General features: G+C 38.0%; 1 protein-coding gene across 3 annotated transcripts; it reads right to left on the bottom strand.

Annotated features, from left to right (window-relative positions):
* Nucleotides 1–1,436: 1,436 nt before the first annotated feature.
* Nucleotides 1,437–24,868, bottom strand: Ap5m1 (adaptor related protein complex 5 subunit mu 1). Of its 3 annotated transcripts, none has more exons than XM_045154254.1 (8): nucleotides 24,490–24,868; nucleotides 19,288–19,861; nucleotides 10,222–10,449; nucleotides 8,658–8,797; nucleotides 7,581–7,666; nucleotides 7,371–7,489; nucleotides 3,633–3,729; nucleotides 1,437–2,144 (listed from the first exon to the last, which is right to left on the bottom strand). In XM_045154254.1, the coding sequence occupies exons 1-8, from the start codon at nucleotides 24,561–24,563 to the stop codon at nucleotides 2,062–2,064; spliced, it is 1,401 nt and encodes a 466-aa protein (XP_045010189.1). In that variant the 5' UTR covers nucleotides 24,564–24,868; the 3' UTR covers nucleotides 1,437–2,061. The 3 variants fall into 3 exon arrangements, 2 of the variants coding, with proteins under 2 accessions (XP_045010189.1, XP_004649274.1); XM_004649217.2 differs by having other exon boundaries at nucleotides 19,216–19,861; nucleotides 24,490–24,866; XR_006638113.1 differs by having other exon boundaries at nucleotides 3,633–3,718; nucleotides 19,216–19,861; nucleotides 24,490–24,867.
* Nucleotides 24,869–24,872: the final 4 nt, after the last annotated feature.

The following is a 24,872-nucleotide window of genomic DNA, read 5'->3' as shown; positions in this document are numbered from 1 at the left end:
GATGAAAACATGGGTTGGTTTTAGTTCCATAGCATTATGGTAGAATGGAATGGCAACAGATGGCATGAGGTTCCCCATCACCCCCATGACTTCCAGTAGCCCCTACATTTTCCATAGGTTTCTAGAAATGTCAAATCAGAGGCCATTGGAATTTTTTCTTATCTTTTTTTTCTTTTTTTGTTTTTCAAAGTAGGGTCTCACTCTAGCCCAGGCTGACCTGGAATTTACTATGTAATCTTAGGGTGGATTCGAACTCTTGGCAATCCTTCTACCTCTGCCTCCCAAGTGCTGGGATTAAAGGCATGTGCCACCATGCCTGGCTTTTGCCATTGGATTTTCTAATTTGTCTATAAACAGGGTTTGCCTCAGGGATTATACTGAATATCTGCCTAATTGCTAGAAAAAAATACTTCTGTCTATGTTGTAGACTTTGCTAAGTACTTGTACAATCAAATTTCCAAATGGCTCCATGAATTTTTAGCTGAAGTAAAATGTTAACTGTGGAGTTGAAGAAAGATATGTAACTAAATGGGAACTGTATTTTCTTCTTTCGACAGATTTTTATTATCGACTATGATTAAGCCAAAATACTCAGTTAAAGTCCTGGTTGGACAGTCTTTCTCTTTTGTTACTTGGGATAGTTTTGAACATAAAAACCTTATACTTTAACACTTCCAGAAAATGAGGGCTTACAAAGAGTAGGATTGACCCAAATTAAATATCTTATTTTAAATCCTACATTTATGTGCACTATCCCTTCAAAGTATTGTTATTCTCCTTCAAGGAGCTAGCAGTTTTGTCTAGGCTTTTCCTTAGAAGACTCAATAAAAAAAATAGAACTCAGGGTAAATTGAATTGAGTACTAATCTGTGGTACATTTTTTGATATTTCTAATTCTGTTCTGTAAAAAGAAATTCAACATTAATTAAATTTGGGGGACATTGAGATTTCCTTTTTTCTTGAGTGGTCACTTAAAATCCAACTTGACAATAAAGGCACTGAAACCAGAATGGAATGTTTAATTTCAGAAACAATAAAAATAAAGAGTATAGCTAGATGGTTTTTGAAGGGATCAAGAGAGTAGTAATAATAGTAGTATACAAATTTAAAGAAAATATGCTACATAAAAAAGACTAAATGACACTTTCTACTCATAGAAAGGCTTCTGACATCTTACCCAAGTCTATTTATGAACACATGTGGCAGGTGTATCTCACGTGTGTGCAGATGCATGTGTGGAGAGAGGAGAGTATCAAGTGTTTTCCCTATCGCTCATCTATGTGTTAATACGTTTTCACTTAGAAGACACAGAAAACACAGCGTCATGTCTGAACTGTGCACACACAGGCACTGAGCAATCATAGCACATGATGCGTTATCTTCTGAAGGATCATACCCTTCTCATGCCTACGGGCTTCCGAAGTGAAGCACGAGGCTACTTTGGTAGATTATTATATTCAATGTAGCTCTAGAACATACATCAAAACTTCAAACAGAATTATGCAAATTTATTCATCAGTAGGACGGATCTGATTAAGAAGAGGTCATTACTTAAAATGCTTTCCTTTGCCGGCACTGGATGGTTTCAAGTTATGTCTCACCGGGTCTCTGGTATGCTGCAGCAGCATGTTGTACTGGAAGCATCGCACTCCAGTTTAGACAAGCCAACAGTTACCTAGGCTCACAGCAATCCACTGGTACAGCTGCCCGAAGCTCTGCACTTGTGGCCTGAGTTCTTAGCCATGGAGGCGCCGTGTAGAAAGAGGGACATGGCTGGTTAGCAATGTTTGCCAAGGGGGTGGGGGAAGGAGCCTGTGTGGCAAAGTGACTACTTTTCTGTGTTCTGAATCATACTTACATACAATCAAAGGATAACACAAAATTGCAGAGACTTGCCTTTAAACTGTGCTTTCAAACAATATCAAACAAAATACAACAATTATGAGTACTTTTAGTTAAATCACTCAATGATTTTTCAGTTACAGGCTATATGAAATAACAGACTATGATTCTAATTAAGGAACGTTACCATTTCACATAACCCACTTAAACAAGAGGAAATTATGGTAACAATGATATATATGTTACTGGTGCAGGGGCTTTAGAATTCCAGATGTAATAATCAGAAGAAATTAGTTTCCGGTCTAAAAAAGGAAAAAGAAAAGAAATTACTAATACAAATATTTTACCTAGCAAAAACTTAACATCAGAGCAAAGTCAAGAGTTTTTACAACTTTATAGTCATTTCATAGTAAGAATTTTGAGATACTCATTTTAATTTTACTTTGCCAAGGCTTTTTTATAATCACTATTACTTTAAACAAACAGGCTCTTAAATATCTGGGCAACTCATCTTTGAGCTTATATGAATATCCTTTATTGATACCATATTTCCCACAATCTAAAATACTGATCTGTTCGTACTGAGACAAAATGATTAGCTGTTCACTGTGATAGTTTCATGAAAGAACACACATACTATGACTACATCTTCATAAATTCATCTAAAAATAGAACTATTCTTACAGAAAACATGGGGCAAGTGTACAGAAGTAAAGAACACTGGCTTACTTTGTTGACATTACAGAGAATCTGTTACTCTCAAGAAATTGCTTAGAACTCTATAATTCTGAGTTCACTAATTATTTTGAAACATTCATGTCAGAGCCTTGGCCTATCCTTCCAATTTTAGGGATATTAATTTTCAGTTTAAGAAAGGCATATCTGGGGTTCCCTAGCAGGTATGAGGCCCTGTGTTAGATTTGAGCACTGCCAAAACAAATAAGCAATAAACAGACAAGACTGCATGTAAGAGTTATTTCTCTCCTCAGAGTATAAGAAAGCTCCTCCTCACCTTAACCAACTACTGACTACTTTTCTATGACACACATATAGATATATTTTAACTAAATTAAATAATTTTGAATATATTTATAAATTGCTTTTATCTCTGGTTATTTCAAAATAAACTGTGTGTATTTTAAGCAGTCAACTCACTGATGGTGGACAATCATCCTTCTATTATCTGCCTGTTGGTAGAATAGAGAAGGTGCTAAATGTTTCACTATAACATTTTCTAAAAATCTGAATTTTTAAGTAATAAGCATGTTTAACATCTATTAAATCTATACTGTATCCTAAACATCACACCAAGTACTCAGTAAATATAATCTCATTTAAACCTCATAAAAACCAAAAGACAAACAATATTATTATTTCTACTTTATAGCTGAGGAAATTACAACTTTAAAAATTTAACTAGTTTGCCTAAAGCTACATAGCTAATAAAATACTGGAGCCAGACTAAAATCCTCATTTGTGCAATACTGAAGTCTCTGTGAACCATCTCTGAATAAATGGGTATACAATAACAAGAGCAAAGCATATCCAACTTTATACTAAAGACCACTCCTACTGGATTGTTGTTCCTGTAGACCTTTTCTTAAACAGAAGTCAGAGGGCAATGTAAAGTTCACAGAGCATGATGTGGGGGTGGGTCAGGCCAGAGCTTTTTATAAACTTGGATTACTTTTAAATTGCCAAGCGCTATGACATTTGGATTTTACCTTAGGTTATGACATACACACTACCATTTTAATCCCATGTAGTTAGTCTGAATCTTTACAACTTACTTGTACTTATTTTTGGTTTTCCTGATGCAAAAACTTGAACTGAATGCTGATCAGCATAACATCCAGTGAGTGTATAATCCAGGATCCTAAAATGAAGCTAGGAAAGTGAGAAATGTACCGAAATGAGGCAATTATTTGGTAAAAAATCATGGTCACATTTTTTCCTTTGACAAATTTTAGTGATTTAGTTGGCATAGTTCATAAAATAAAAGCCACAGATATTAAATCACACATGTTCATATGTACAAGTTATATATATAATTTCCCTCCTTTCAAAAGTTTATTTTTATTTATTACATAGAGACAAAGAACTAGAGAGAAAATGGGCATGCCAGGGTCTCTAACCACTGTAAACAAACTCCAGACACATGCATCACCTTGTGTATCTGTATCTGGCTTCTGTGGGGACTGGAGAATCAAACCTGGGTCCTTAGGCTTCTCAGGCAAGCACCTTAACCACTAAGCCATTTCTCTAGCCCATAATTTTCCCCTCTGCCCTAGGTCACTTTTTTCCTAAGTTGCCATTACAAAGTCCTTGTCATGTAACAAGCACTCCACCAAGATGTGGACTCTGATACACACAGTCAAGTCTCCTTGTTTTACATACGAGGAAAATGAGGTCCAGAAGAGGATGCAATTAGTAACTTGGCTAGCATCTTAACTCATGACTGTGGGCTACAAAATGCTCCTTCCGTTCTGCTGCCTGGCATATTGCATATTCTCTTTCATTCCTTGTAATCACGATCTAGGCAATCACTTAAATCACTACAACAGACACATCAGTTTATCTCATCTTTAAAATGACCTGTTCTACTTAGCTCTTCAGAAAATTGAAATTTAACTTTTACAGAACTAAGCTTAGAAAGTATCCTTTCCCTCATCTAGAAAACCTCTTTCTAAAGTGTAAAATATACTTCCAGGATTTCACTAATGATGTGGGGTTATCACTGTAATGCCATCACAATATTGCACTGTAGCAGAGTGAGGCTTTAGTGCTGTGGTTCTCCTCATATTTGTGGCTGACTGCATCTGATTTTGCAAAACCCTCGTATCCTTTCAACACCTTCTTCCCCCAGAACTGGGGATAAACCCAAGGCTTTGGACTTGTTGAATAAGTCCTCTATCACTGAGTTACATCCCCAGCTCTAAATTTTTTCTACTTTCTGCCTTGCAATTTCTCTTACTTTATAGCTTTCTCTTTTAAATGCCAACCCAACTGATCACATGTGTAGCATATACTTTTAAAGTCATATATGGATATGTGTGTGTATACATATATATATGCATAATATAATACCTAACTTAGTTATTATTAGGGAGAGAGAGAGAACGAGTGTGCTAGGGCCTTTAACCACTGCAAACGAACTCCAGATGCATGCACCACCCTTGTGCATATGGCTTACATGGGTACTGGGGAGTCAAACATTGGTCCTTAGGCTTTGCAGCCAAGTGCCTTAACCACTAAGCCATCTCTCCAGCCCCCTACATGTACTTTTGAGATCTCAGCAATCTTTTCTCTATTACAGTGAAAATAAGCTGATAGCAAAGAGGCTGTATTGCTTTGTTGGTGGAATTCTGAACATTGGGAGTTATGTGTGACAAGACTGATTTCCATTACAACTGAGATAACATTAAACCTCATTCATTCCTTCTAATGAACACAAATATGTATTTCATGCTTTTAATGAAATAGGAACTGGAAATGAATTGAAAAATTATTATAACTACCCTTGATGATCATATGACATGCTAATATCTTTAATCCTTGAAACAAAGATAGTAAGTAGAGTTAAAAGTGACATAGAATAATAGATTATTACTAGTGTACTTCTGATCTCATTACCACTTTCCCTAACTGCCATTATGGACAGACTTCACTTCCCCATCTTTGATTTTTCTGAGAGCATTTATTTTCTTGTAACCATTCGGACCACCCCTTCAATTTTCCTTATTGATTATTTTGAATTTTTCTGTTTTCTTTTATCTATTTCTGATTTTTTTTTTTTTTTTTGAGGTAGGGTCTCACTCTAGTCCAGGCTGACCTGGAATTCACTATGTAGTCTCAGGGTGACCTTGAACTCATGGCAATCCTCCTACCTCTGCCTTCCAAATGCTGGGATTAAAGGCATGTGCCACCATGCCCAGCTAATCTTATTCATTTTTATTGCTCAACTTTTTTCTTCTCTATAGGTGACTTCTAAATCCCCATAAAGGGTGGTGGGATGGTTTAGTGGTCAAGGCATTTGTCTGCAAAGCCAAAGGACTCAGGTTCAATTCCCCAGGACCCATGTTAGCTAGATGCACATGGGGACACATGCGTCTGGAGTCTGTTTGCAGTGGCTGGAGGCCCTGACGTGCCCATTCTCTCTCCCTCTTTCTCTGTCAAATAAACAAATAAATAAAAATAAAATATTTTTAAAAAGTTTAAAGGCCCATAAAAAAGCTGATCTTGCTTTTGTAAACTAAACTTGTCTTTTTGCTACTCATTGTATGCTTACATTGAGATGTTGCTATTATCAGCAATATATATACATAATGCTCATTCTATCCCAACGTTCTCTTTATTGACACTTTTGCCCAAGTGTATTCATCTATTGAGCAAATATTTATGTACTAGTTACTGTAACAGTTGTCAGGAATAACAAAAGATGGAATGAGACTCTTGCAGGCTTTACCCTCACTCACTTTCTGCACAACCATGGCAGATTAACATTCATAAAGTAACATTTTGCGAAAGATCATTCTTGGAAAGGTAAAACATCTACCAAAGGAATAAAAAATTCAAACCCCATATATTCTAAATGTGGATTATGTACCCTTCCCTTGTTATTCAGATAGGGCTTCTGTTTCTAGCACTGGTTTCTAAGCGTGCCTCAACTGCCCTTCTTATTCCCTGACCATTTAAAACCAACATGTTAATCTATGTTCATGCTAATCTAGTCCTCAGTTTTCTTTAGCCAGAAGGGCTCACTTTTTCTTTGAGATACCAATTACTGATGTACATTACTGAAAAGTCCCCAGAGATCAAGGATTGTATCTTGTTTTTCTATACAAAGCTCAAATTTGATAATCCAGAGTTGGATAGTTTAAGTTGGAGTGTTTATGTTATTCTTTTTTTTAAAATTATTTTTATTCATTTATTTGACAGAGAAAGAGAGAGAGAGAGAGAGAGAGTGAGAATGGGTGCGCTAGGGCCTCCAGCCACTGCAAACAAACTCCAGAAGCATGCACTCCCTTGTGCATCTGGCTAACATAGGTCCTGGGGAATTGAACCTGGGTCCTTTGGCTTTGAAGGAAAACGCGTTGACTGCTAAGCCACCCCTCTAACCTGTTTATGTTATTCTTAACTACTTCCCTTAAAATTTAAGTATTAAGTCAAATAAACAATGGCTACTACTGGCCAGATATGATGGCACACGCCTGCCATCCTAGCACCCAGGAGAAACGAAGGCAGGACACTCTCAAGTTTGAGGCTAGGCCAGGCTACATACTGAGTTGTAGACCAGCTTCATTTATACAAGACTTCTTGTCTCAAGACAACAACAAAAATCACAAATACACATGCACGCAAAGACTAGTGATAAGCAAAAAGTATCACACACACACAAAAAAAAAACTTAGCTAGATAAAAATGCAGAATTTTAAGAAAGCTTGATGGAAAACACTGAAAATCAACTATACCTATGCAATTTAGAAATAAAGGCAGTGGTTCTGTAATTCAGTGATGCAAACATTTACCTTTACATAGGCTGTGCTTCCAATACAAATCTGATCGAACGGCTGCTTGTTATGGCCCTTCACTCCGAAAGTGACAGTGCCAGAAAGACTAATTTCCATTGATTTAGGGAACTTTTGGCCTAAAGATACAAGAAGACCCACAAATTATTCTAAAATGAAATATTATATAGCAAATGAAGGGAAAAATTAGTAGACAAAAACCTTGCTCACCAATAATCCAGACCAATAAGCTTTTCTCTCGAAATACCTCAAGTTGGCCAAAACTAACTTTGCATTCCAAATGGGTGATTGGACCTCTTTCCAAAAATAAAAATGGGGGGGGGGGGAAGAAACAACTCAGATATGTTTTAAAAGACTTAAGCCAGATCTAACCACCTTTATTTAATATAAGAAGAGCATACAAGCAGATCTGTATTCTACTTTGCAGAACAGAATGAATAATGAATACATAGTTTAGAAAATACCAAAAAACACATAAGCATTCATAGTAATGATAAACAATTTCATTATTAATTTTAAAGACAATTATAAAATCATACAGACAGTATTAATAGTCATATGGGTTGGTGCAACATTAAAAACTATGACTTTGCTACAGATTTAGTCTACTTTGTTATATCCTATACTGCAGAATATATTTAAAAGCAGAGCTGATGAGAAAATAACCTATAACATAATTGGTTAAATTACCATGGTGTGGATAGCTAGGACAGATGTGTATAAAGCTATAGAGAAATTGATAAAAATAGATGGTTAAGAATGCTTGTCACTTAAACACGAGAGCTTTTCAGGCTATAGACCACTAAGTTTGGATCCCCAGAAGCCATGTAAAAAACTGGGAATGCCACGCCAGTACACAAGGGGCAGAGACTGTAAAATCACTGGAACTCGCTGATGGACAGCAGCTTATGGGTTGAGGGAAAGCCCTCATCTCAAGGAAGAAAACAGATGAGCAATAAGACAAGGCCACCCAGCGTTCTCTGGACTCTGGACCCATGTATACACCACACTAAACATACTCTATACACACATACACATGAAATAAAGCCAGAATAAAATAATCCCTAAAGAAGTTATGCTGGATTATAACTTACTAGTAAGTTTAACTGAGATAAAATGAGGCCATGTTTATGATTATGTTTTGGTTCAGAATCATCACTCATTTCAGTAACAACATTATGTGGATTTTAAAAATGAGATAAAAATAAATAAATTATTGTGGTATACATAGAGTATATAAAGAATATACAAGGGAGAGTAGAAATCAATGTTATTTTTTTTTCCTACCTATTGAAAAAAGGTATATGAGCTTCACAGAATTCAAAATTATTTTTCACACTTTCATGAAGTTTTAAATTAACCAATATTTTGAGCTGTACTTCTTCCTCTTTCATTTGATAAAAACCCAAAATTGGTGGGACAGGGACCTGAAAACAAGCATAAATTTTAGTATAATTCTCAGGCTATTGGGTCTAAAATAACAATTGTAATAAATAAAAGCCATATTCTCTATCTATCCATCCATCCATCCATCCATCCATCCATCCATCCTATTACTTTGTATGTCTGTACATATTGTAAAACACATCTAATATATATTTTATAATTATTATATTCAGACCTACTTATAAAGTCTAGAGAGTTATTCCAAGTTGTTTTGATAACAGCAATGATGGATCTACATTGGATTCTTCTGCCTGTTCCGAGATGAAAGAGGGGGCCTCACAAAGGTACAAAACGTTCTTGCTCCTGCTCCTGCTCAGGTTCTCCTCCTGCAAGTGTTCAGAGCTGCAGCCTAGGTCATGCACTACCCAAACTGATCACTGCTGCCCTGGCCATGCCACCTGCTGCTCCGTCCCTACCCTGTGACTGTACTCTTCTTCCCCTTTCCCATCCTCGCCCCCAGCTTACTTGATTGGTCACCAATGATGGGCTGAAGGGGAAATAAGCTCTAGACTATGTAAATCAAACATGCCACTGGTACCTCTGAAGTAAGACAGAGACTGTCTTTTATAGAGTAGGTCATGTGCAGAGAGACCCAGCTGAAAGAACGACAAAGAAGCAGAGCGGATACCTTCAACACAGAGCGATCCGAACTTTCTGGCCCGGGTCTACTTCTTTTCATGAGTGATACTGAGAATGCCCATGGACCTCTCAAAACAAGTTATCTACACTGAAGCTAGCTAGCTTGGACACGATTTTCAAACCTACTGACTGATAACTAGGACAAGAGACAAATGAATAGTAGAGTAGGATGCATACTGGGCTTTTGGAGTCTAGAAAATTGGGTTTTTGGTTTTAAGTCCTGGCTCAGTCACTTAATCAGTCACAGGACCTTGCGTAAGTCACTTAACTTCTCTGAGCTTTCTTCATCTATAAAATGAATTGTGGAAAGTACTAGAAATACATGCAAAGTAGGTAGGACAATGTCTGACAAGATTTGTTGAAAGGACTAGAAAAACACATGTAAAGGGCCTAAAACAATGTCTGACACACATTACTTAGTCAATAAGCAATAAATAGCTACTGATAACATTATGTACTTGTGAATAAGATTTCTTAAGATTAGAGTTAGTTCATGTTTAGGCTAAAACTCTGACTAAATCATACCAGCTCTATTCTGTGACCAGGGATTCTATTTTAGAAATTAAAAAAATTCACCAAGCTTAAAAACCAATGCTATTTACAGACACCAGAAATAAGAGTCTATTCAAAGAACTGAGTTTTCATCTTCATCAATTTATGTTTGATAAATAATTCATGAACATGCTTGTCAAAGAGTACAGGTGATTTGCTTATCAATGGTATTGATAAGAATATCAGCAAAATATCAACTTTTCTAAGACTCTACCTGGGAGGTATAGTAGCATAAGCTGAACGACTCTAAAGGAGGAGTGAATGGAAATTTATAAGGCCCACTAAATGCAGAATCATCCATTGTATCAAGGCTACTAGAAGTCAGAATGGCAGAGTCAAGAGAAGTCACACAAGGGTGAACTAGAATATCTTGAAGTGGAGATCCATTGGTGGGGAGATTCAAGCTGATGGTAACATTTGGCATGATTCCTTCCAAATCACACTGTAATGCAAGCAGAAACAATGTTACTAAGATCTTAGCAGCATATAGCTTGTTCTCAATTTGTTCGTCATTTCTGTCATTTCAACTCGCTTTTCTCTCCAGCATTTTCTCTTTGTTTTCTGATGAATGGTTTAACTATATTGTAAGACATCCAAGCCAGTGACCACAATAAGTCTCCTAAGCTCCTTAAAAAGCTATTTTAAATCCATTGGCTTCTCTCCATTCCTTTTGCAACCACATTTATAAGACTTTTATGATTTCTGTTAAGAGTTTTCCAAATGTTACCAAGACTTTCTCTCCTCTAATCAATACATTCTTCAACAATGCCAGAGCTATCTCAATGAATAGTAATTCAATTTTTGTTATATTGTATGCATAGTCAAACATTTCAATGGTGCCTCTTCCAACTGTATTACTTTTTTTCTTTTGGTTTTCCGAGGGAGGTAGGGTCTCACTCTGGCTCAGGGTGACCTGGAGTTCACTATGTAGTCTCAGGGTGGCCTCGAACTCATGGTCATCCTCCTACCTCTGCCTCCCAAGTGCTGGGATTAATGGCGTGCGCCATCATGCCCAGCTTACCAAATATATTACTTTTAAAACTTTTGTTTGCCTCCCATCTAACTGTAATCTTCTACCTTGTGACTTGCAGGAATTTTGGCGTTAGTGAATTACAGTCTACCTTTACATGCACACTGGCATGCGCTAGTCCTCCCAGCTACAGCAAGTCTGTCATTCTTCATATCGAGCTCATTTGCAATTGGTATAAGCCTTATATTCTGTATCATGCTACTTATAGCCTATTTGTGCCACGCAGAAACATAGTATCACGTTCCCCAGTCAAGTTGGGTTAGTTTGCCAATGAGGTATTCATGAGAGATGTGGAAAGAGATGAGAGAGAAGTCATTACTCTTGGGAGGCTATGGAAGACTTGGATGATTGCTCCACAAACCTCCTCCTGAGCTCTTGTTAAGGCCGTCAGTAGTCAGATGTACCAAATCTGTAGTCTTCTTTACTGTGAAGTATAATGCACAGAAATAGCAGTTCTCAGATTTCTTTGTGAACTCTAGCTTTCCTACCTACTCCAAGCTCTAGAATGAAGTTTGAATGACTTGTTTCTGGAAGTCTGCAAGCAAAGGCACAGACTTTTATTCCCTTGTGTTAAGAAGCCCTAATGTCTTTACTCCCATAAATCTTACAGTGCATTTTCTGACCCAATGACATCAGCAAACCTGTGTGTGTGTGTGTGTGTGTGTGTGTGTGTGTGTGTAGGATAGTCAGGGCCTTCCATTGTAACTCAATTCTCATTTGACAGTTACTCCTTAAAGCACTAGACCAAACTAACCAACTGAGCCATATAAAGTATAAGGCTTACTGTTCGGTTACAAACACACATATATCATATATATACATATAGATGGTGTGTGTGTGTGTGTGTTGAGTTGCATTCATACGTGGGCTAGAGGCCAATATTAGGAGTCTTCTGCAATCACCCTTCCCTTTGTTTATTTTTTTGGTTTTTCAAGGTAGGGTCTTGCTCTAGCCCAGGCTGACCTGGAATTCACTATGTAGTCTCAGGCTGGTCTCAAATTCACAGCCATTCTCCTACCTCTCCTCTCAAGTGCTAGGATTAAAGGCACAAACCACCACACCTAGCTTATTCACCTTACTTTTTGAGACTGCATCTTTCACTGAACCTTGAACTCACTGAATCAACTACTGCTAGCTAGCAAGTTCCAGGGATCTTCCTACTTCTGTTTTCCAAGTACTGGGATTACATGTGTGTAGTAACATCTGGCTTTGACATAGTTGCTGGATATCCAAACTTAGGCTCTCCCTTGTTTTTTGGGCAAGCACTTAAAAAATTTTTTTTTTAAATTTATTTGACAGAAAACAAGAGGGGAGAGAGAGAGAGAGGAGGGGGGGGGAGCGCGTGCGCGCAACAGGACCTCCAGTCACTGCAATCAAACTCCAGATGTGCACACCCTCTTGTGCGCATGTGCGACATTGTGTGCTTGCATCACTGTGTGTCTGGCTTAGGTAAGATCTAGAGAGAGATTAAACATGGGTCTTTAGACTTCACAGGCAAGTGCCTTAACTACTAAGCCATCTCTCCAGCCATATGAACTCTTTTTAAGTACTAATATGAATGAACTGTTTCATCTTTTAGTATTTACCTATCACTTAACATGCAACATATCATTAATGCATCTGCTACATGTGTACTTAGACAGCAGTAGGCATTATAAACAGTAGCAGGTACAATTAGAACCTTAAAAATTTTATGTGTGTGTGTGGGGGGGAAGAATTCAACATCAATTATATTTGAAGATTAAGACTATATTTCCAGCACTTGAGGGTCTGAAGTAGGAGGATCACCTTGAGTTCAAGACCATCTTGGGCTACTGAATGAATCAGCCTGGGCTAGAGTAAGAACCTCAAAAAAAAAAAAAAGTGGCAAATAATGTTACTTAAAAGTATGAGTTTTGGGCTGGAGAGATGGCTTAGCGGTTAAGTCCTTGCCTGTGAAGCCTAAGGACCCCGGTTCGAGGCTTGATTCCCCAGGACCCACGTTAGCCAGATGCACAAGGGGGCGCACACGTCTGGAGTTCATTTGCAGTGGCTGGAGGTCCTGGTGCACCCATTCTCTCTCTCTCTCTATCTGCCTCTTTCTCTCTGTCACTCTCAAATAAATAAATAAAAATATTTTAAAAAATATGAGTTTCAACTCAAACATTTAATATTATTCTATTTTTGTGTAGTACTAATAAAAGTAGTTTTGTCCTTTAGGTATTTATAAGCAAGGATTTCAGATTATTAAAACTTAAAAAATATTCAGTTTAGGGCTGATTAAAAGGTGCTTGCTTGAAAATCAATTCTTCAATATTCAAGTAAAGCCAGATGCACAAAAGGGTGCATGTGTCTGGAATTTGCAGTGGCAAAAGGCCTTGGCTCATACTCTTCCTGTGTTTGGAAATAAATAAATAGATAAATAAACTTAGTTCAAACTCACTGATTTTTTTTTTCTTTTCATTCTCTTTTTTTTTTTTTTTTTTGATTTTCAAGGTAGTGTCTCACTCTCTAGCTCAAGCTGACCTGTAGTTTCAGGGTGGCCTCCAACTCACAGTGATCCTCCTACCTCTGCCTCCCGAGTACTGGGATTAAAGGCGTGCACCACCATGCCCAGTGATATTTTTCTTTAGTAGTATAGCTTTTCTTTTAAGGTAATGGTATTGAACTTGGGACCTCATGCATGCTAGGCAAACACTCTATGACTCAGCTATATCAAGGCTCTTTAGCAAAGTAACACTATTATTTGTTTTTCAGTGCAACATTCTTAAAGGGCTCAGAGAAACATTACTGTTATGGAAACCTCTCATAAATTACCTACTATCCAACCAGTTAACATATCAGACCAGCTACTTATACAGAACAAGACAGCCATTCTAGAAAGTATCTGTCTATTTTTTTTATTTCCTCAATTTTTATTAACATTTTCCATGATTATAAAAAGTATCCGATGGTAATACCCCCCCCCCCACTTTCCCCTTTGAGATTCCATTCTCCATCATATCCCCTCCCCATCTCAATCAGTCTCTCTTATTTTGATGTCATGGTCTTTTCCTCCTCTTATGATGGTCTTGTGTAGGTAGTGTCAGGCACTATGAGGTCATGGATATCCAGGCCATTTTATGTCTGGAGGGAGCATGATGTACGGAGTTCTACCATTCCTTTAGCTCTTACAAGGAATCTGTGTATTGTTTAAACCAGTTTGGCATATGCAGATCTGGACTTTAGAATTAGGAATTATAAAAACTGAAGATACTTAAGGGCTTATCTCATTCTAAAAACGATAAAAGATTTATAAAGTTGTGTGATTCACACAAAATTACTGGCAGAGTAAGGACCAGAACTTCAGCCTACTGGGCCCCCCCTACCCCATGTAGTGCAGGGATTGAATCTAGGGTCTCTCACAAGCTAGGCAAGCACTCTACCATTAAGCTACATCCTCAGCCTAGGTCCACTGGCTTTCTTAGAAGAAGACAACTATGCCCATTTATTGTGGACTTCATAATCCTTCTTTAAATACTAAGCTCCTTAAACACTTAAAAATGTATGACCAGCCGGGCGTGGTGGCGCACGCCTTTAATCCCAGCATTCGGGAGGCAGAGGTAGGAGGATTGCCGTGAGTTTGAGGCCACCCTGAGACTCCATAGTGAATTCCAGGTCAGCCTGGGCTAGCGTGAGACCTTACCTCGGAAAACCAAAAAAAAAAAAAAAAAAAAAGTATGACCAGTAGTTGTACCATTAACATATGACCTTAAAGAAATATTTAGTATTAGTTTAACAACTGTCAACTTTTTTTTTTTTAATAAAGGAAGTGCTCTTTCATGATAATATGCAGTAGTGATACAGAATAAGAGCAAGGGAGCGTTTTGTATCAGTAGTCAGCCAGGGACAGAGGCCCAGGGAGAACATGAATGCAGCCTTGCCTGCCCTGGCAGTACTAGAAAGAACACGCTTCTGACCCAGTCTCATCCAAGAGAGCTGCAAGCAACAACTCCTTAGCAGCTCTGCCTTCTTCCTTTTACCCAGCTTAGCACATCTGTGGGCTGGGACTTCCTGAGTCAGTGTCCTGAGCCCACCAACCAATCAGGTCTCTCCCTTACCCACCTGCGTCTGATGATGAGCCTCACCCTAACTGGATGTTTGATCCATGTAAATGGGCATGTGTGTGTAAGACTGTTTCTTTTCTTCTTGCCTCATGGCCCTAGGTTTGTAGCTTCTTTGGCCAGCTCTGAACCCATTCCCTTCCTCCTCTCTCTGCTTGCATATAAAAAAAAAAAATCTCAAATTTCTACAAAGAAACTAACGTTATCTTATCAATGAATGGAAACATTTAAACATCTTGTTAATTAGCATTACATAATAAATAATATATTCTCTACGTATTGCCTCAGAATGTAAAAAGGAATACTGCCTTTCCTACATTCTACTTATGAGAGAAAAAGATTCAACTCCTTTAAGAATAATGAATGACATATGATTTTAGAGCTGTGCATAATAGCTTTAATAGAATGATAACTTGAATGCATTTTAACCTTGATAAACTGTTAACATAGACAGAAACCACTTGGTCACTTTAATTATGATTAGAAAATAATGGAAAAGGAAGACCTGGGTTTCCTTTTTTTTTTTTTTTTTTTGGTTTTTCGAGGTAGGGTCTCACTCTAGCCCAGGCTGACCTGGAATTCACTATGTAGTCTCGATCCTCCTACCTCTGCCTCCTGAGTGCTGGGATTAAAGGCGTGTGCCACCACGCCCGGCAAGACCTGGGTTTCTTGTCAAGACTGTCCCAATTCTCTATTCTTAAAGTTTACTTTTATCTATAGGACTTACATACTCTTTTTAAATTTTTATTTACTTATTTTTTTAAATGAATAGCCTTCCTTGTTCTTGATACTAACAGAATATTCAGTCTTTATTTTGATTTTTAAAAAGTTTTTGAAACATTTATTTATTGTGATTTATTTATTTATTTGAGAGAAACAAAGGGAGAGAGAATGGGCGCGCAAGGGCCTCCAGCCACTGCGAACGAACTCCAGACACGTGCAGCCCCCTTGTGCATCTGGCTAACGTGGGTCCTGGGGAATCAGACCTCGAACCGGGGTCCTTAGGCTTCACAGGCAAGCGCTTAGCCACTAAGCCATCTCTCCAGCCCTTTATTTTTTTATTTTTAACATAAATTTTTAACATAATTTCTTGAGAGGCAGCAGTAAGTGTTCAGGTTCAGGGAGTACATAAGTACATAGTAGCAATACTTTTACCACTGGAAATGATGTCTGCACAGGGAGAATTTTGTTAGAAAACAAATTGTTTTAAAAAATTAATCACTGGGACCTCATGAAATTACAAAGATTTTGCACTGCAAAGGACACAGTGAAAAAAGCAAAGAGGCAACCTACAGAATGGGGAAAAATCTTCGCCAGCTATGTATCTGATAGAGGATTAATATCTAGGATATACAAAGAACTCAAAAAGTTAAATAATAAGGAATCAAACAAGCCAATCAAAAAATGGGCTATGGAGCTAAATAGAGAGTTCTCAAAGGAAGAAATACGAATGGCATATAAGCATCTAAAAAAATGTTCTACGTCACTAGTCATCAGGGAAATGCAGATTAAAACTACATTGAGATTCCATCTCACTCCTATCAGATTGGCCACCATCATGAAAACAAATGATCATAAATGTTGGCGGGGATGTGGAAAAAAAGGAACCCTTCTACACTGCTGGTGGGAATGCAATCTGGTCCAGCCATTGTGGAAAACAGTGTGGAGGTTCCTAAAACAGCTAAAGATTGATCTACCATAGGACCCAGCTATAGCACTCCTAGGCATATATCCAAAGGACTCATCTCATTTCCTTAGAAGTACATGCTCAACCATGTTTATTGCTGCTCAATCTATAATAGCTGGGAAATGGAACCAGCCTAGATGTCCCTCAACAGATGAGTGGATAATGAAGATGTGGCACATTTATACAATGGAGTTCTACTCAGCGGTAAAGAAAAATGAAGTTATGAAATTTGCAGAAAAACGGATGGATCTGGAAAGTATTATACTAAGTGAGGTAACCCAGGCCCAGAAAGCCAAGCGCCACATGTTCTCTCTCATATGAGGATCCTAGCTACAGATGATTCGGCTTCTGCGTGAGAAGGAAAATACTTAGTAGCAGAGGCCAGTAAGGTAAAAAGGAGACATAAAGGGTAGAGAAAGGAAGGGAAGAGGATACTTAATAGGTTGATATTGTGTATATGTAATTACAATGATTGTAATGGGGAGGTAATATGATGGAGAATGGAATTTCAAATGGGAAAGTGTGGGGGTGGGAAGGGAGGAAACTACCATGGGATATATTTTATAATCATGGAAAATGTTAATAAAAATTAAAAAGAAATAAATAAAAAAAAACTAAAAAAAATTACATTTTAAAAAAAGATTTACACAGCTTCAACAGAGACAAAAGATGCAGTTTAAAAACATAAATTATATATTCTTCAATAGGACTGTATAAACAAAAATTGTTTAGGGCTTCTCTGCTTAAATTGAGGCAGAGTAAAACATAAACCTTAAAGGGCGGAGGCAAGTATTCTTAGCTTGATTTTGCGAATTTAGCACTTCCACTGGTCCAGTTTTGACATACCAAAATCCAACATATGGAATGAATCTGGAGGTTAGAACAGTAACCGAGTAGTGGCAATTTCTCTTTATTTTCCTTAAAATTCTGACATTCTATTCCTAAACCTGGTCAGAGAAAAGGCTATTAATTCTGCCTTTTGTTTTTTAAACCTTCCAGTGAAAGCTATTAAAAAAAAAGCAGCCTTTCATTGTTGCCAGATATTCCTCAGTTAACAATAGTACCTTCTAGAAGTGATTTGGATATGGTCCTAAGTGTAAGAAATATTTATACTCTTTTTTTTAAATTGAGAACTTTAATATATAAACATATTGCACTGGATGTATTCTTCGGGTTATACTCTTATGTGCCCTTTCCACTGCCCCCATTCCTCTAAGGGCCCTCCTCACTGGGGTTATCGGTAATCACCTGTGTGTGTGTGGGGGGGGGAGGGGGTCAATGCCTTAGAATACACCTTCCCTTCCTGTGGCTCTTACATTCTTTCCACCTCTTCTTCCTTGATGTTTCCTGAGCCTTACAGAGGGCATGTTATAAGTCTCATTTATTGTTGAGCTCTTGGCAGCCTCTTTCTGATTTGATGGGTTTTGAGTCTCCTTAGTGCCTGCTACCATCTCCCTGCAGGGTCTTAGGCTAGCCATCAGAGCAGTACTTAATATATGGACATTAAAATTTTTTTTATTGGGCTGGAAAGATGGCTTAGCGGTTAAGGATCTTGCCTGCAAAGCCTAAGGACCTAGGTTCAATTCTCCAGGTCCCACATAAGCCACAAGTACATACTGGCACATGTGTTGAGTTCATTTGCAGTGGCTAGAGGACCTGACACATCCCTTCTCACTCTCTCTCTTTCCCTGTGTCTCTAAAAAATAAAAATAAACTTAAAAAAATTATTACTTATTTGTAAGGAGGCGGGGAAAGGGGGAGAGAGACTGTGTGCATTCAACCAGGTGTGGTCCCCAAGTTGGGAGGACACAAGCAGCCCGTAGAGAAGTCATGCAATAGAACTGAGGCCTCCCTCCAACAATCAGCATCCACTTGCCAGACATGTTGCAAGCACATTTTCCAGCCCCAGTCCAACCTTCGGATGACTAGAGTTCTAACCAAACTGCTGATTATGACCCCATGAAATTCTGCACTAGAAGTTCACAGCTAAGGCATTTCTGAAGTTCTAACACACCAGATCCATGGGGATAATGCTCATTTTAATGAGCCAAATCACTAAATAATGATTGTTAGCTAAAATAATTGGTAAACAGATACTAAAAGATAACAATCAAGAATACCATTTAATCAGTGGTGTAGCCATTAAGTTGACAATTCTATAAGAAATAACCTACCCATGATCATTCAAGCATCCCTAATTTAACCCAATGGCCTAAAAAAAGGGCATAAAAATAAGATGGGAGTTAATGGGCAACAAAGGTTGTTAGTGGAGGGAGGAAGGGTATTAAGAGAGTAATTGGGAAAAATAAGATCAAAATACATTATATTATGAAAATGCCAAATGGAAAAAAACTGACTTTTCTTCAATGTTAAGTGGTATGATAAAGCAAGTACTAGAGAAGGCCTCACCTTGCACGTGACTGTTCCAACCACTTGCCATGTATCTGCTATGTCCTGTTTATCATATTGCATGGACTTTACCTTTTCAGTGATAGAGATAGAAATCTGTGGTTTTCCTTTGTATGTTCCAGCTTTCCAGGCTGGTTGTTTTTGTGGCTGAGTCACAGAAGCAAAACCAATATTATCCAATGAATTCTGTAAGTTAGCATCCAATAAAGTACCAAATGGACAAGCCTGCAGAAGCAGATCAGGCAACTGACTCAATTTTGTATTCAGCTCTGTGTCATTCTTTTGGCTCGAGTAAAGAAAATCTTGCATCCCAAAAAGAAATTCCAAGCCTTGTGAAATTCCACTAATGCTGATCAATGCTGGACGAGGGGACAGAGTTTGTTCAACCAATGGAACACAAGCATATATCATGCCATTCTTCAGAAAAGCCACAACGGGCCAGAGTTCTTCACCTCCCACAGAAAGCCCATAGACGGATGTTTTATTGATTCGTGAACAGCTATCACGACTTTCCACAAAGACCTTATCATTATCCAATAATCTAAGTTCAAACAGCAGTGCTTTAAGAAAGGGACCATCTTCAGGAATAGGTACATAACTTGCTCCATTGAAGACTTTGGCTCGCTTTTCAACAGTAGGAAATCGTCTGCATTAGGGAAATAGAAACATTACAAGTAATTCTTCCAAGTAAAATCAAAATGGAACAATGAAAACACAATGCTAACATACAATAAAATATACAAGAGTAACAAATACACACCCATGTCCACATAATACAACCATCAAAAATTATTACAGTAGATGTTAACTGCCTACTGTAAGAACTGCGTATGTGATATATTATCTCACATGATAAAAACTATCACCTATTATTGAAAATGCTTAGCTCAATTTAGTTATTAAGTACTTAAACTGGTAGATTAATTATCTGAATTCAAAATCCTTCTTGGTAAGTAAACCCCAGTTTGGGCATCTATAGGTTTTTTTTTTTTTTTTCCCTTTTCATTCCATCTTTGTAGAGTCAAGTAAATAAAGTGACTTCATTTAATCTGGTAAATTTTTTAAAAAAATATTTGATTATTTATTTATTTGTCAGAATGGGCACGCTAGGAACTCCAGCCACTGCAAATGAACTCCAGATGCATGTGCTACCTTGTGCATCTGGCTAATGTGGGTCCTGGGGAATCAAACCTGGGTCCTTTGGCTTTGCAGGCATACACATTAACTGCTAGGCCATCCCTCCAGCCCCCCAAAAAACTGTTTCTTTTTAAACATTTTTATTTTATTTGTTTACAAGAGACAGAGAAAGAACATGTATGGGTGTACCAGAGCCTCTTGCTACAGCCAATGAGTTCCAGATACATGCACCACTTTGTGCATCTTGCTTTACCTGGGTACTGGGGAACAGAGCCCAGGCGGTCAGGCTGTGTAAGCAAGCTTCTATAACCGCTGAGCCATCTCTCCAGCAATCTTGTAAAATTTTTGATTCATTCGTTGAGATGGTGAAATTTTAAAAGGAATCATGTGTAACAGGCACTCTAGGTTTTCTTGCTAAGCCTTATAGAAGTATGAAAACAACTGTTATGGCAATGATGGCTTATCTATGTAGGCCTGGAAACTATTCTGGGATAGCAAAAAAGAAGGAACATCTGAATCATCCTGCATGGTGTGCATTCTCTGAGGAGAATGGGTAAGTCATGAATTTATCTCTTTTTATGCCTTCAAAGCTGAAGAGAAGTCACTTTAGTTTAGAAATCTGTTAATCACACTGTTTCCCTCAGTACTGGGGAACAAATCTAGGGTCTTAGTTAGTAAGCACTCTACCATTGACATAGAATTCCAACTTTAAATCACATACTTTTTTGAGTTTCAACAAATAGACTTTTCTCTAGTCCTTCTCCATCTCCTTCCAAGTCTAGAATAAATCTACTAGCTCTTAACTTTTTCAGTAAACCACTTAATTCTTCTAAGCCTATTTTCTTTTTTTTTTTCTCGAGGTAGGGTCTCACTCTAGCCCAGGCTGACCTGGAGTTCACTATTTTCTTATTTATAAAACAAATGAAGCCAGGTGTGGTGGCATATGCCTTTAATTCCAGCACTTACGAGACAGAGGTAGGAGGATTGCCAAGAGTTCAAGGACAACCTGAGACTACATAGTGAATTCCAGGTCAACCTGGGCTAAAGTGAGACCCCTATCTTGGGGGAAAACAAACAAACAATGAGAGGGCAGGTGACAGTTCAGTGGCAGAGCATATGGTCACCATACATGAAGCCAAGCTCAATCTCCCACACCAAAAATAAATAAATAAATAAGCAGCTAGTAACAGGTAAGTAATTTTTTTAAAACCAAAGGTCACAGACATTTGCCTAAAATTATGTTTTTCACTAATATGATAATAATGTTTGCTAATGATTTTAAAAAAAGAATGTGTCAAAAGTTATTTGTTTATAAGTCAATCTCCCTCATTTAAATTCTCATGCATTTTCCAAACCGAGAAGGGAAATGGATCAGCTACTACAGCATTAGTATCTTACTTTCTAGTTAACCAGAGGACAAAATTCTCAAACTTATCACAGCTAACTGTAAAGATAAGAATTTGCAGCCTTACACAATACTTTAATATGTGCTCAATACATACTGACTTAGATGCCTTAACCTGTCATTTCAAATTTATTTTAGTTTTTTTCCCCCTGCTAACAGGAATCAAACCTAAATGACCCTATACCTATGAGACACATCTACCTAAGCCAGAATGGAGCTGATATTATTCCTACCTATTTAAAACAGAACCCAGACCACACTGTGTTGTGTCATGATCATTTGCCCTCTTAAATCCTAAGTGATAGCTATTATATATGGCACATATGTCAATGATATGCTGTAATGTAGCTGTTTCCTCTGGGTTGAAGCAGAGAAGCTGTGTTGACCCACAGAAGACCCTCACAGTATCTTCTTAAGGTCCCTTCCTTCTCCAAAATTCCAACTGTTACTACATAAACAGTAAAGAATTTGACTAGGGTGGGACTTTTGGGTATGCTGCTTGTGAGTTACCCATGTTCCTGAAAGTAACCCCATTAAACTCATTTGAGATGGAATCTTTTGGTTTATTATTGCCCCTCTGTCTGGAGCTATTAGACTTTATATTTCACCAAGTAGAGTCAATGAATATCTGTTTAGCCCTAACCATCAGTTTTGAGAAACCAGAAAACAACAGAGCTTTAGTAATTTGTTCATTTTGTTTCAATAATACAGAATTAAAGTGACAGATGAGGTTTGTGAACTCAACTTCCTCCTCTTTAGAGATATTGAGATGTTCACAAATATATCTGAATGTGTCATCTATAGTATACCATATACAACTAGGAAAATATTCTAAAAACTAGCATGACTTCTTTAAAGATTTTTTTTAAGCAGTAAAGAGTTTTATATGATAATGTTAGGAAAACTGGTATACAATATAAAGAAAAACAAAATGAGATTCCTACATAACATAGTATCCAAAGAAATACTACAGACAGATCAGAGAACTGGGTACAACAGATACAATTATAAAGAGAAGATGAAGTGAAAAGATCATCATTGGGAAATAAGGGTAATTCACAGAAAAAAAGAAGCCCAAGGAACTAATAAAACTTGCTAGTAAAGAAATGCAAATAAAAATCACATGCCATTGGTAGGCCTCACTAACTTTGGTGTTTGCGGGTGGAACAAGCTTTGAAAGGAACTAACTGTTTGGCAATAAATATTTAGTCAAAACTGGCACAGTCATGTTCTAATGACCTGTTTAAGGATGTCTATTGTAGCATTAGTTCTGACTGTTGATAGTGACAGCTCATCACTAAGGGAAGAGGGCATGTAAAATGCAGAGAAGGAAAACCAAACCGTGAAGTACTACAGAACAAGTAGAAGCAATGTTGAGGTCTTCAGTGTCCAATGTGGAAGACAGTAGATACATGTGGTATTTAAACTTAAAATAACAACTGACTTCCTCAATTAAGCTAGACACATGTGCTTAGTGGTTTAGACTATTAGCCAGCATAGATTTAGAACACTTCCCCTTTCTTCCACTGCGGAAAGTTTTAGTGGCTACTGTTCCTCTATATGAACACAAATAGATGTTCCTTAGCAATAGTGTTGAAAGAACATTTTTGCCAGCTACACTTCAGACAAGAGCTTAATAAAGAACTGGAAGGTTAATAAAGAACTGAACAAATTGAACCCTCCCCCACAAAAAAACTTCTAATCAATAAATGAACTAAACACAAAGTTCTCAAAAGAAGAAACACAAATGGCCAATAAATATTTTTACAAAGAGCACACGATTCTGGGCTAAGGAGATAGTTCAGTGGTTAAAGGTACTTGCTTACAAAGCTTGCCTGCTCAGGTTTAATTTCCAAGTACCCGTGGCACTTGTGTCTGGAGTTACTTTGCAGAGTCAAGAGTAGTTGGCATGTCCATACTCACTCCCTCTTTTGTCTCGCTCATGCAAATCAATAAGTAAGTATTTTAAAACGAACTCCAGAGGCATGTGCCTCCTTGTGCATCTGGCTTATGTGGGTCCTGGAGAACTGAACTGGGATCCTTTGGCTTTGCAGGCAAATGTCTTAACCGCTAAGCCATCTCTCCAGCCCCAATAAATTTTTAAAAATACACAATTGCCACCTATACTTTAGGAATTACTGTATTGTTCTCTCCATGACGCTTTTTTGATAAGACAGGCCAATTCTAAAAGTAAGTCCTGATCACTTAGCTCACCTAAAAAATAGTGAATATAATTTAATTTTTTGCACTTGTTCTATTTTCTTCAACAACTAGTGAGAACTACGATTTTTAGTATTCACATATACTGATAAGATGAAAATAACAATCATAATGTTTAGCTATGATTTTTTTTCCCAGAAGAGTTAAAATGGCTTTGAGTAATTTTGTCAATGAAAGCTGGAAAAAAAAAAATCCAAAACATATTCAGTGCTCAGCAAACATTCTTCTGTTCTCTTTACCGTTTCCATATCAATCCTAAGCACATGAAATTTTAAGAAACAATAATACTAGTAGAAAGCCTGAGCCACTTAATAGGTGCCACACAACTCACTTGTCACAGCTCTGTGCTACTAATATTTCTATTTAATAGGCCACACAGAAGTTAAGTAACTTGCCCGAGGTCACTGAGCTCTTAATGGAGGATCTGGGGTTCAAGAAGGCATGCCCAAACCATGCTACACACCCTCCATCCTTTGCTCCCATCGTCCCGGAGGATGCAGACGCGCATTTACCTGGAGAATCGGACGGTGCCGCACACTGGAGTTCCGGGTTCGTGGCGTACGAGCCACACAGCTCGCTGGGCCATGGTGAAGTCACCCAAGCATCAGATCATCGCAGAACTCAGGACGCCACCGAGCAGAGCAGCTTTCTCCCCCGACTCGGCACTAAAAGCTTCGCCCTTCATCCCGCGCCACACCCAGAGAAGCTAGCTCGACCAAGGCGAGGTGACTCAAAGCCTCCCGGCCCCTCCTCCCGCTCAAGACCTACCTCAAAAAGTTCTACGAATCCGCACCCAGCTTCGGGCAGAAAACTAAGCAACCCCACGACTTTCTTCCTCTTCATGTCTACTTCCGGGATGGCAGCCCGCAAGGATCAAGATTCCTCCGTTGCTGCG

Source organism: Jaculus jaculus, chromosome 7, assembly GCF_020740685.1.
Source record: "Jaculus jaculus isolate mJacJac1 chromosome 7, mJacJac1.mat.Y.cur, whole genome shotgun sequence".
NCBI classification, from domain to species: Eukaryota; Metazoa; Chordata; class Mammalia; order Rodentia; family Dipodidae; genus Jaculus; species Jaculus jaculus.
Note: the sequence above shows the minus strand (reverse complement) of the source record. Positions and strands in the feature narration are given on the sequence as shown.

Excerpts from the sequence above, each read along its gene's own strand:
- Ap5m1 (XM_004649217.2), bottom strand. The coding sequence starts at position 24,563 with ATGGCCCAGCGAGCTGTGTGGCTCGTACGCCACGAACCCGGAACTCCA. Across the intron at positions 7,490-7,580 it reads CTTATTGGTCTGGATTATTG|GCCAAAAGTTCCCTAAATCA; the intron begins GTGAGCAAGGTT and ends TTGTATCTTTAG. Across the intron at positions 3,730-7,370 it reads GAAGCACAGCCTATGTAAAG|CTTCATTTTAGGATCCTGGA; the intron begins GTAAATGTTTGC and ends TCACTTTCCTAG.